Source organism: Eschrichtius robustus, chromosome 13, assembly GCF_028021215.1.
Source record: "Eschrichtius robustus isolate mEscRob2 chromosome 13, mEscRob2.pri, whole genome shotgun sequence".
NCBI lineage: Eukaryota > Metazoa > Chordata > Mammalia > Artiodactyla > Eschrichtiidae > Eschrichtius > Eschrichtius robustus.
Genome location: NC_090836.1, coordinates 33,826,051 through 33,840,067, shown reverse-complemented (window position 1 = coordinate 33,840,067; position 14,017 = coordinate 33,826,051). Strand labels below are relative to the sequence as shown.

At 32.9% G+C, this 14,017-nt stretch overlaps 1 protein-coding gene across 2 annotated transcripts in view; it reads right to left on the bottom strand.

Annotated features, from left to right (window-relative positions):
• The window catches only part of CNTN1 (contactin 1), a 358,577-nt gene that overhangs the window by 143,386 nt on the left and 201,174 nt on the right, over window positions 1-14,017 (bottom strand). For both annotated transcript variants that reach the window (XM_068560378.1, XM_068560379.1), the window contains exons 4-6: window positions 10,481-10,617; window positions 9,020-9,052; window positions 1,134-1,266 (exon numbers count right to left, since the gene is read on the bottom strand). In XM_068560378.1, coding sequence (XP_068416479.1) covers window positions 1,134-1,266; window positions 9,020-9,052; window positions 10,481-10,541 — 227 coding nt within the window. In that variant the 5' untranslated portion in view covers window positions 10,542-10,617. The remainder of the gene's footprint in view (window positions 1-1,133; window positions 1,267-9,019; window positions 9,053-10,480; window positions 10,618-14,017) is intronic.

Sequence of the window (14,017 nt, the reverse complement as noted above, 5' to 3'; positions counted from 1 at the left end):
TACATAAACTCCCATTATATATGACTTAAGGGTAGAAATAAATGAAGCCCATCAAATATTTTCAGAACAAATGTGTTATTTATAATTTATAAAATATCTACTTCTACTTTTATAAAATTATAAAAATGATTTTAAAGAGATGGTGATTTTATATATAAATTTATATTTATTTTAAGAAAATTTTTGTAATTATAGCCAGAGGCGAGAGAAAATGAGTTCAAGTATAATGAAATGGGGGGAAGGGGTATTCTCCATGACAACAACTTTTTAAAACAATGGGAAGTTATTTTTCTATCCATGAAAAGAAAAATCTAGTACTAAAATCAACTTTGTTGAATGACAACGTTCAATTAACGCAGGTGACATTAACACACTAGAGCCCCAATTTCCCCATCAATCACTTGCTTTGTTTTCCTGGAACCAAAATCCATTGGCATTCGCTTAATTTTTAAATCTTATTCTTTGCATCAGGCTGGAAACTGTTAGTATACTTTTCTGAACACTCTGAAGCAAGAGAACCAAATGTTACTTTTTATAAAGTTATTTTTGATAGCATAAATATGTACTCCAGAAAAACATAAAGAGGTATGTTATATAGATTGTCCGATATGTAGAGACATTTAAGGAATTTGCTTTGTAGTCTGGAATATAGATTTGAGACTACTGAAAACATGGTGCTTTCTAGAGTTATCTATGTAAGAAGATCTTTAAATGTAGTTAATATAGAAATACTATCCATCATCTGTAGGTATGAGTTATCCAGGCCAATACATACAAAACCAGTTTATCCTCAAATGCATATATTTAAATTGTGCATATTATTCATATAACCATTTTCTTACTTAATAGCATGATCTCCATTAGCCAGTTTTTAAGTGGATAATGTCAAATGACACTGGCATTATCTGTGCAGGAAATAGGAAGTGAATTATTTGCATATATTTGAGAAAACTGCTTAATTGGGTATTAACAACTTTAAAAATATAACCTGTATGACAATATTTTTGTTAATGTTCCTGGACTCCGTAGAAAGCTTTATGCCATAGCTTTCTCTATAGATACAGGGTCATAGATGCTGATCTGTAATCTTTAGTCCAACACTTCATTCTGAAAAGAGCAACGAGGTACATTACTTGTAAACTGGGAAAGGGCTGGCTCGTGCCCTACAGTTTAGTGAAACTTTTCCTTCCGGTGACTCCTCTGGATAAATGGTATTGATTGGTTGTTCTTCAAAAATTGGTCCAAATCCTTTGTCTTCCTCAGAAACTATAAGAAAAATACAATTATTTTACATTGTTCTATTTTACAAATCAAAGATAATTTGGGTGCATTAAAAAGTTTTTTGAAAAAAAGGTCAGAAACATGGAATCTCCATTTTCATTCAAACCAAAGATATTTGCCACTATAATCCTGAGGAAAACGTTTAGGTTCTTTATTCAAAATTCTTTTCTGCCCATCTCTCATCATTTCTCCAAAAGCACTCTGCATTGCCATGCTTTGGCAACTATTTACGGCTCCTCATACAAGTCATGCTGTCATGCCGACACTTTGCACATACTTTTCCTCTTTCTGGAATCACCATCTGACTTTTCCCCTCTTATCAAAATTTGTACACTCCTTTATGATTTAGTTATAGAGTTAGTTCCTTCATGAAACCACCTCTCCAACCCCTCCTAGCTTTAGTTGGTCCTCATTTATGTTCTCATAACTCCCTATCAGGCTTATGACACTTAACACACCTGCTGTGATTCTTGATACAACTTTCTGTTTCACTAGATTGCAGATGCTTGGGGACAGGTCTGGAACATACTAGGTGCTTAACAACTTTTGAACAATATAATGAATGAATTTCTAGATGCTCTGGGGAAATGAGTCCTTTTTTGGGGTCAGTTCTTGTTTTGTTTTTGTTTTTATCTTGAAACATGTGACCAGCACTAGTACTTAGCAACATCTAGAACAATCAGTAAACTAATTACATGATATGGGATCTGGCCAACTCGTTTAAAATCTACCACAAAAATACCAGTGTTGAGAAGCAGTTGTTCCTGACTGTGTATCCTCTCTGGAGGGCAGGTGTGACACCTCATAGCAGGATGAGGAGAAGAGAATCACTCCCATGTCATCAATGTGGCACCATTTACAGAACACAGCTAACAGCCATATGCCCCAAATGAATTAATACTGATGTATATGACTAGAAATGAGGAATAGTCTTATATGGGATCATTGTAATGTCTCTGCTTGATCAAAAGCTATGGTTCAAGCCTCCAATTTATTTTTTTAAGAGAGTGTAAGGCAAATGCTACACTGAAAGTTTGGTTGTTCTAACATTAAACTTAAGGATAAAAGCTTTCTCCCAGTTTCTCTTAACAAGGAGTTTAATTACGTCTTTAAAATCTTGCTTTAGTACTGTTTAGCAGTGCTTTTGGAAAAATTATTTAATGTCTCCAAGACTCAATATCATGCTTTATAAAATGTGGATAATAATAAAATCTATCTCATTGGACTATTGTGAGAATTACATTGAGACAACCCATGTAGTCAGTAATCAATAACTACTGATTTTACCAACGTTCTCATGAATTTGCCAATCCTTTCAAAATTAAATTTAAATATCTTATGTATATCAGCTCTTAGACTAATTCCAAAAGCTTCAGAAGCCAAATTTTATTCATTCTTGTAGCTCTGGTTCCATAAGCATTATGTCAATACATATTTCTGTGTATATAGATGACTAACAAAAACCTTCAGTTAGTTTCTCCCAGTATGAAGCATTAATTTTTCTAAACTGACCTGAAATATTTCAAAGGGAGAAGCCTCATTTTTAGTTGGACTGTGCTGAAATTGCCATTCAAGAATTTATAGACCTTAGTTACATTCCAAAACCACCATTCTATTTCAGACCGCAGATAAATTTCTGGATCAGAATTGGAGGAACCAGAGAAACTGGGATTTAGCTCCGGCTGTGCAGTGTTCTAGCCGTTGTTTTATACAAGTTGTTTGTTCTACATGGTATCTACAGTTTAAAAAAAAGAAAGGAATAGGGGCACGTGCCCTAAGGACTTCACAGGCCTACTGCAACCATAAGTAAGACAATGAGTGCAAGGTGTTCACAGAAGTCCTCTGCTAATGCTTTTGAAGTCCTGCTCTAAGCTGTGTCTAGTTCCATATCCCTGAGGTTGTAAAAACTAGAAATGCATATAATGTTTTCTGCTTTGCTTCTATAATTTTCCTGATGATATCCAATGTTTTCTGGCCTTTCAGGATGTAATAGCACACCAGGGAAAAATGAGGAATGAGACCCAAATCCCTGATAACTAGACCTTCGTTTGGATGTAGGGTCTAGATTTTCTAATCTCTGAAAGAAATGACCTTGTGCTTATCTATGATAAAAATCATGTGCTATTTTTTCTTCCCACTTGGACAATCTCATAAGCTCTTCCTTGAGTCTCTCCCATTTGCACAGCTTTTCTGACTGGAGCAATTTAGTAACACTGCTGCCCTGGAGAGTCTCTTGTTTCTTCCCAATTACCAAAAAAAAAAAAAAAGCTTACAAAGACAAGCAGAGGAGTTCAATTTTATTAATGTATTTTGATTCGCTTCTGGAAGGTAAGATGACTTCTATTCTCACTTTACCCCATGATAAATTATGAGCTTAGTATGAAATTTTTGAACAATTAAAAAAAAAACCTAAATAGACTAAATATTTAGAATACTAAAAATAAATAGTGTTTAGGGGAGTTTAAAGTTCATGAATATCTTCTAAGTACATTGTATTTATATACAAGCCTGATGATTATGGTATTACTATCATTACCAATAGAAAAGATCATCAAATTTAAAGAGGAATGGATGTTTGGTGCAATTATGCATATAATTTAAACAGAAGCCCACTGATCTGCACTGGATTAGATCTTGAGTTTCCATTTGTTACATCAGTGGCAGCATAAGAATTTTAGATGGTCATCTGCGAGGCTACAGTTTGGTGAACTAGAGGTGTTGGTTGTCCTTAATTCAGTCAATGACTTGATTCTGACTTTGCATATGGTGAAGTTTTGAGATATAATGCCAAAAGCATGATCCATGAAAGAAAAAAATTTGATAAGTTGGACTTTATTAAAATTTAAAAGTTATGCTCTGTGAAAGACACTGTTTTAAAAAATTTATTTTTTAAATTAGCTAATTAATTTATTTATTTTTGGCTGCCTTGGGTCTTCGTTGCTGAGTGTGGGCTTTCGCTAGCTGCAGTGAGCGGGGGCTATTCTTTGTTGCGGTGAGCAGGCTTCTCATTGCGGTGGCTTCTCTTCTTGCAGAGCACGGGCTCTAGGAGCATGGGCTTCAGTAGTTGTGGCACATGTTAGTTGCCCCGTGGCATGTGGGATCCTCCAGGACCAGGGCTCGAACCCCTGTCCCTTGCATTGGCAGGTGAATTCTTAACCACTGTGCCACCAGCGATGTCCCCTATGAAAGACACTTTTAAGGGAATTTCAGGTCTTTAAGGTTAAGGGTTTTTCTTTAGGTCGACTCCAATTTGCATCGGAGAATTTTGCATGAAGCAGCAAATTGAAAAGACTGTCAACTAATTAAGTATCTACTTCATTTAATAATGGTAATTACACATTATTTCACAAAATTTGAACTCATCTCAATAGGTGCAGGGTTTCATTACCTAAAGATTCTTCAACAGTATTGTATTTCCAATGTAGAAATAGTTAATCCTGGCCTGCTAGCACCTGCTTCTAGAGTGCCCTCTGGTAGTGCCAGTATAGGGTTTGTAATAATCCTGAATTCTCAATTTAATTTATAATTTTATTAGCCTTCTTGAAATAACTACTTTTATCACTTTGAAATAAAGTGAGTTTTGTTCATTCCAAGTTGTCTTGATTATTTAAAGTACTGTACAGTGCTTTGAAATCCAACAAAGACAGCTGCACACAAACACACATCAATATGGAGGTAGAGATTAGTAGATTTGCCTATTTTCATAAAATGCATGGTTTTAATGTTTCTTTTGATAGTGTATCTTTTTTTCATTTTTACTTTATTTTATTTCTTAATTTTTTTTATTGTGGCAAGTCTCATAGTATAAAACATACTATTTTAACCATATTTAACTGTACAGTTCAGTGGCACTAAGTACATTCACACTGTTGTGCAACTCTCACAATCATCCATCTCCTGAATTTTTCATATTCCTAAGCTGAAACTTTGTCCCCATTAAACACTAACAATTCCCCATTCTCTTTCCCCACCCCCCCACTTCCCGGCCCCTGGAATCTACCAATGTACTTTCTGACTCTATGATTTTAAGGTATATTCCTTTGAGATAAAAATCGGTCATCTTTTAGTAAACTGAAAATATGTTTATAGTTTCTTCATCATGATCATAATGCTTAGTTTTTTTTTTTTTCTGGAAAAGTTACCAGCAATGAATATTTCCATTGAAAATAATGGAATGCCACATGTTAATAATGATGGGACTATATCTATTGATAGGCAATCCCTCAAAGGATAGATGTAAAGATAAAACACTTTTGGGATGAGCTGGGTTGAAGTTTATAGGCCAAACTGGATATTATCAGTGCCCCATGCTATTTTTTCTCAATGACAAGTGCTTTTCCAAAATTATATGCAGATATTTCCTAGTACTCCACTTCTATCTGCCCTTTATAGGAAGAGACAACAAAACATTTAAGGGATAAAAATATGAAGCTAATTTCCGATAAAATATTTAATTTATTTTTCACTTTGAGAAAATATTACATTTAAGATATTTCCCTTTGCCCACTTTCTAGATCAAAAAGAAGAATGTGACACACCACATCACATTAGTGTTTCTACTCAGTATATTTTATAAATGTACATTTCTAGCTTTTGTAAAATTTTCGAGCCTGATTAAAATAATGCATAATATTCCATTAGGTGGTTTACTAATTACTCTATACATTTTATTTTGAGAACATATTTGGGCTCTGGGAAGATAAATTACTCAACACAAGGTTTTGAATTGTTGTGGCATGCTCAGTGTGAACTTCTGAATGTGAACTTCATAACCCCCTTGAAGACTATCTGAGCTCATTGCTCTGTTAGCTCAGCTAGGGAGCCCAGATCAAGGAAAAAGAACTTTCAGGGGGAATACAACACAAGGTTCAGCAAAGGATCCATTAATATAAGCATTATAATCTCCATCAACAAAAATTAAGCCATCCCTTGCTTTTCTTCTAGGGCCATGGAAATGATTAGATGACAAATTATCATGCTTTGGAAGTATTATGGGATTAAAGGGTACAAGAAACACATGACATGGATAATATGTTAAAAAAAATTATTTTTAAAACACGTGCTCTTTTTTGTACTGGATATATTCTTCTAAAAAGGAGCACACAATTATATAGATGACTTCTCAAGCTAATTGAAGACAGCACTTCACTCTTTTTTTGATCTACTCTTAATGAAAATTTGTGTATTTTCTACCATATAGTGGTAATATATTGCAGAAGTAAGTTCATTTCTTAAATGTGATCAAGAAGATTAACAGAAAAAAAGAAATCATGTACGAATATTTGTTGTCAAATTCACAGATGTGAGCAACAGGCAAAAACTGCTGCTTTTTTCAGTAGCATTCTCAGTTTCATGGTTAATGTAATCAGTTAGTTGTATGATCTTAAATGGTATTACTTCACCTCTCACTATATAGAGATGGTCCACTGTAACCTTGCTATCCTATTTTATCTCTGGAAATTGAAAGTATAATAACTATCTGTGCTTGAGAGTTATTTTTTATTCATTTTATATTCATTATGAATCAAATCCTATTTCTCACTCTGTAATATGTCATCTCAATTTGTTAGTTTTCAAACATAATTTTATATAAGTATGCTGTAATAAGATTCTTAGGAAAAAATCTATTAGAAAAAAGCAATGAAAACAAAATTTTAATGCAGTCTAATCTTAGAATTTTTACAATATTTACAATGCTACAGTGGTTATGGGATAGGGAGTGTTGCAGGCTCTCTTGAAATACAAGAAACTCTCCAAATGAAACAATATTTAAATTGGCTCAAAGCATGCTTCTTGTCTTCATTGTCAATCGTTCCCCACTGATAAGAGAACAAGGACATTTAGGGCTTAGACTTTGAATACTCTGGTGCCCTAATTCTTTAGTCTCATGGGTAACAGGTAACATTGCCGTAATTTATCATAACTAAAATATAAGGAGTTGGCCTTGAGAATGTGCAGAAATCCAATAATTAGAAGGAAGATTAGGATCTGGTTAGCAGAATGGTTAAGTTGACTAAATTTTCCTTAGCATGGCATTACCTGCCTAAGAAGAGCCTATCACATTTCTTGATGGCAACAATTTCCTTGACCTATGGTCCAACCCTGAAGCTCTAGACACTGTGTTTTGCATAACTATCTGGGCATCTGTCCACACTTACCTTATGTCTACCTATGTATGCTGCCACAAGCCAAGGAATGATGGGGGTACCAGAAGCTGAAAGAGGCAAGGAAGGAGCTTTCCCCTACAGGTTTTAGCAGAAGCATGACCCTGATATCTCTTTGGTTTGGGACTTTTAGAACTGTGAGACAATAAATTTCTGTTGTTCTAAGCCACCCAGTTGGTGGCACTTTATTATAGCTATAGCTGTCCTAGGAAACTGATACATGTATTACACTTAATAATAAACTGTCGAACTTCAATGAACTAGCCTTTCTCAAATTTATTTGACAATGAAGTCTTACTAACATCCTGCAAAACAACAGTTCTTTGAATTAGTGATCTAACACAGCCCATATTTGCCCACATCTGTACTTTATTTGTGCCACTGCCTCTAAGAATTAGCTCCATTTCTAATAATGGAAATACTTCAAGTTTCCCTTACCCACTAGCTCCATCATTAAATACTCATTTATTCCTCAAAGTAATTGTTTTAAAATGCTTATTTCTCTTATAAATCTGTTAATCTACTTACTTTTATTATTCCCTATTATATGTAAGGTTCTTGAAGTCAAGAAACATATCTCACTGATCTTTATATAGCCTAAATGTAGTTATTCCTAACTCACAAGGAGGAAACAGAAATAGCTTTGATGTGCTTCATGTTAGGACTGTCCTTTTTCTTAATCCCCTACAGATGGAAATTCAGACCCACTCTGGCATGAATATCTTGCTTTGGCATGGAAGTTGTTGCATTGGTTGCTCAGTTATTCTTCCTAATTATTCATTCTCCTACCACTATGCTGTGGCTTTTATCAGTTACCAGTTTTACTATGTTTACTGAGCACGTACTATGTAGGTCACTTTGCTGGAAGCTATTGTAACATTATTTTTTTAGTTCTCAAAAGAATCCTGTGATTTTTACATATTGGAAACTTGAGTCTCATAGAAGTTGAATAATTTGCACAAGATCACATAACTAGTGAATACCAGGTTGACTATATAAATCCAGGCTGGCCTTACTCTAGATTCTTTTTTTTGCAGTCTACTATATTGCCTATATTTCTGGCAAGAACTGTTCAGTGGTTGAAATAGAATCTAAACTAGCAGGATTGTTAATTATACTCAATAAAAAGTAAACAATAAATTTTGCAAGGTCTTTGGATTTCTAATTAAACTGAATCTTAAGGTTCCAAGTTCATTAACTTTAGTTAAAGTGATGTGTGCAGCAAAGCAGGAGGCTTTCAAAATAAGCTAGATTTTTACAATATTGAAAATATTGCTTCAAAATTTAGTAGCATAGGATTGTTACAAAGCATGCAGGAAAAAATACAGGTTGCATTGAATATATTCCATCTGCTACAATCTTCTAGTTGGATATTTGTTTGTGGTGTATCCATTCATTCATTCCGGCAATCAAACAAGTTGCCTGAAGACCCTAGATAAATCATCTTACAAAATTTCCAAGTACTCTAACATTAATCACTTGATTTAAGTTTGGAGAATTAATAGCTTAAAGCAGGATGAAATATGATTTATTTGAGGAAAGCTATTTAAAAATTAACCCTTTCATCAACTTACCTCCATGACCATACCTTCTGTGCCATGTAAACTCTAAAAAGAAAAAAAAGAAAAAGAAAATGATAAATAATTAATCCCAAAAGCAGCTCTTCAGGTTGTGGTTTCAAAGATTACTCAGATAACTGAGATATTAGTTAATGAAATAAGATTACTGGCCTTTCATTTTAAGGCTGAAGTATCACCATATCTTTGCAAATATTTATTTCTCGTCTTTGCAATTTTATAGTTGTAGCACTAAAATTTATGGTCAACAGAATTAGTATGGATTTTCAGTACTAATAAGATTATTTTTGTTTTATTTTATTCATAAAGGTAATACAGCAATAATAACCTTACCACAAAATTTTTCTTTCTTACATTTATATAATATATAAGCATATAGTTATATATGTGTGTATATGTGTGTATAATTATGTGGTTATATCAATGTCATTAAAATTCTTAAGTACTGATAAAATTATTATATTTTTCTTGATTTTGAAGTCATCATAATAAAAATTACTCCCTAAATTAAAATAGCATTTTTATTTCCTTAATAATAAATAAGAAATACAATAAGATGCCTATCAAGTTCATCATTAAAGCAATCAAGGGGGACTGATAAATGAAAAGATGATATCCAGCTAAGTCTTGAACTTAATAGCAACTCAACAAGCACTGACCTAAGGTAACTGAGACAAAGGTATCAGAAAAACCTGATTGTTAGAAAACATGCTGCTTCAGATAAAAATACAACGTACCTCTCCTTGTAGAAAATATTTCTGAATCTTTCACACTTGCCTTTGAAAGATAGAAATATAGTATTTGTTTGTCCTAAAACTACAGCATTCTTAAAACTGCTTTGTTATTCTTAAGTCCCTGAATACACTGTAGATTATTTCTGAATTGTTTTTCATAAGATTGACCAGCCAATAATAAAAATTAAATTATATTAACTTATAAATAAAAAAGAACAAAGGTAGCAAAAGCTTAAAATCCTTTATTTTCTAATAATTTTACTATATTTTACTTTTATGTATGCTAATGAGGTTAAGTCTATTATAACTATATAGTGAACATACTGTATAATGGTGAGCTGTTACATATCTTTTCTGCCACCACATTAAATGATTTCAAGTTGAAATTGAGAATAGTAGGATGATTTACTCTCTAGGAATTGGCAAATGCTACACAACAGGGATTTTTCTTTTCCTCCCAGAGATCCAGATTTTAAACATTTACCAGCACATCACTATATAAGACTGATTGACTAAATCTTGTGAATAATTGAAACTAAAAAAAAAAAAAAAAAAAAAAAAAAGAAAAGAAAACAAGGGCCAACCTTAATATATATGAATTTACTTGTCTGACCCCCAGGTGTCAAAAGAAAATTCTAACTTTATACACCAGATTCGATGAAGTGAACAGCATATCGTTTACATTGACATAATTTATGGAGGTTGTACGAAGGATATTTCTTACCTGATAGACAGGTTGTAAAAGATACAATCACAAGGTGATTGACCAGCAACCACATTTTCATCTTGTGTTCAGTAGAGGTTAGGTTCAATTTTCAAAAAAAAGCTTTAACTTTATGGCAATTGGAGAATATTAAACACCTGCATAAAAAAGAAGAGAAGAGAAGAGAAGGAAAAGGGGAGAAAAGGAAGGGAAAATGTTCATCATTTGGGGTCAACAACATTATCAATTTTATTTTATTTTATATTTCTTATTTGTAGAACGTTTTAGTTTATTTATGTACATTTGTAAACCCCATGTTGTAATGAAAAGAGTAGATTCTGCATCAGGGCTTCAGCTGCCTCCCAGTATTGCATTGGTAAGAAACATGAGCAAGTCACTCAATTGATATGTTTTAGTTTTTAACTTTTTAATAATTGAGCATAGTAATATCTTTTTTACAAATAGCACAGTTGTGAACATTTCAATGTCAATTATTTTAATTGAAGTTTAAATTTACTTGAAGGGCTGGTAGATTTAATAAAAGATATATTTGTATAAGGGCTTTGTAAATGCATAGACACTGTACAAGAGTTATATGTTAGCATTGCCTGGTGGTGGCTTATGCAAAATTTTTGCCAGAAATGCTAATTTTTAGACATTAAAATATATTGATTAATAATATATTCATTCCCTTTCCCCTTCTTCATTTCTTTATTTTATTCATTTAACAGAAAGCAAATAATTACTCCTTATAAGGAAGAATCTAGGTTTTGTGTGGCCAAATCTTTAAAATTTGGAGAACCATCTTTAAAGATAAGAAGACAAAATTACTAATATAAACTAAGCTACGAAACTATGCAGCACTCTAAATAAAATATCTTGCTTTTATAAATTCTGCAAAAACTTATGACCACATGATTATACTGGTGAGGTATCAGGGCGCTGAAATAGCCCCATGTAAGTGAGGGGTCCCATGACTTAAGCTTCGTCATCTTCTTTGTAAATCCATCTGCAACCAAGCATACAGATAAAGGAATCTATAAGAAAGACATAGTCTGCTTACCCTTAAGAAGTTCACAGATCAATAGGAACACTTATGTGTACACAAGTCAGTGCAATGAAACTTTTTTGGATCTACATGCTATTAAACTTGAAAGCATGTTAATCATTTTAATTAAAAGCATTGCAAAATACATCACAGTGGGAATGGGCCTGGTGGTGACAGGCAGGGCATTATGGTGGAGGTATAACAAATTTTCTAATGTTCCAGGGCATTAGAAAGAGACTTCTTCAATTGGGACACAGTAGCCCCTTCAATTTGAAAGGATATTAAATCAAGTTTTCAAAGAATATATAAGAAATAGGATAGAAAAACCTCATGACATAAAATTGAATGTAAAATATTAAGATAGAGCATAAAAGCAATTCTGAAAAGAAAATATGTAATGTTATGATGATCAATATATAAATATATTTAAATATTATCCAAAACAGCAAAAATAAAACTGTACTGATTTGTTGCATCATAATGACATGCAAAGGTACTACTTATTTTTTTTAATATGATGGATTTAAAGACTATATTTACCCCCCCCCCCCCCCCCCAGTTTGCCAGAATCTTAACATTTGCAGAGACTGGTAAAAATATTTAGTTGGTACTACATGGACCAGGAAAAACATATTTGTCCCTTTTGGTGTATAGGTTATTTTAAAGTGAAAAATCATTTATTTCTAGAAAAATTTGTGTTGAATTCTTAGAGAAAACATAGCAGAAATGGGTCAACTTAACAACAGGAGATATTTAAAACATCTTTGTAAGAGGAAAAATATTCAACAGATAATTTTTACATGCCAGGATTGATTTATGACCAATTTATTTCTCTTGGACATATGTAAGAAGGTGAGAACTACACATCTGTATAAACTGTATTAAGTCTACACTTCTAAATTTAAATTTTATTTTATTTCTTTTACTAAGCAGAACCTATCAGAGAGAAAAAGAAACAGGTAAATAAAGGTGAAGAATGAAAAAAAATTCCTTCAGGAGGCAGGGAAATCAATGAAATGATCTATGGAAGGATATTAGCTTTTTATTTTGTTATCATTAATATTTAAATATAACCTAAATTAAAATTATTGAAACCTGTGCACATTGTTTATGTCTCCTAAAGTTTGTCTCGAAAAATGTACATTTCAGCATTTTCTTGACCTATTGGTTTCTAATTCCTTTCATTGAGTTATGCACACTAATTAGGACAAGTTCCTTTAATGAGGAGGAAGGTAGAAAGGCAAACATAAATTGTGCCAAAACTGCTGTGTCAATCAAACAGTTCTTTTTGTAAAGATTAATTTAGATAATATATTTGCAAACATTTTGCAAATTACAAAGCATGTTCGGTTTCATGTGGCAGTAATTATTGGATTTTAAATAGTTCAAATTTATCAATTAATAAACTGTTATAAATTGATAATTCTAAAGTAATTCTAAACAGTAACTCTACATACTAATAATATTCAACGAAAGAGCAAGGAATGCTGCTGCCGTTTTTGTATTGTGTGTAGAGGAAGCAGTACTGACCAGAAAGAAAAAGAATCAGGTAAAAATGAAGGACAATTACAGTGAGAGTATCCTTCAGATTATTAGTTTTGACGAATTGTGTGAGTGAGATTTTGGTCTGTTTACCTCATTGAGTCTACAGGGAATCTGGGAAAGAAACAGGGCAGGTCTAAAGGAAGGTTGGCTGTGTCTACACAGAGCAAGTGATTTCAGGAAATTGTAAATAAGGTACAGAAGGAATTTCTCGGTCAAGGATATTATTTTACATTTCCTTCTTAGACAACACCCACAGTATATGGGAAAGTGAGGTAAGGCATAGTAAAAAGAGATCAGGGGAAGTCAGCCAGATCTTGTCTGAAGTTTGGCTCAACCATTATTTAGCTTGTAACTTTGGGCAAATCACTCAAGCTCTGACTCTAATTTTCCTCATGCACAAAGTATGAAAAAATGTCTATTTCATAGGACTATTACAAGCATTGCATAAGATTGTGCAATGTGAAATGTTTACTGTGAAAATATTCGATAAATATTAACTATTGTTCTACAAGATCTTAGGCCCATCAGGCTACAGGAGAAAACAACATGTCATTGTTTATTGTTATGCCTCTAATGCCTGGCACATAGAAGCCATTTGATATATATTTATTGAATAAATGAAGAAATGACTGGACCATTCCATAACTGTATTCCAAAACACTTGCCACAAACAAAATTAAACTTTAGTTCCTTAGAATAAGGATAGGATGCTGACAATAGGTAATAAGGAGTATCTCTTACTGGGGCTCTGGTCTTTGATAGGGATTATTGCTGCATATAAATACACTCTAGAAGAGGAATATTCTAAGTAGAAATATTTTAAAGCATTTTTAATATGCACTTTATTGAGTGTTGTTGGAAGTCTCTGTCTTCTGATTTGAATATGCTCACTCTAGTCAGAAGGAAATGTTTTTCATTATTTTGAGCCACACTATCTTTTCCTTCACTCCAAAATATTGCATATT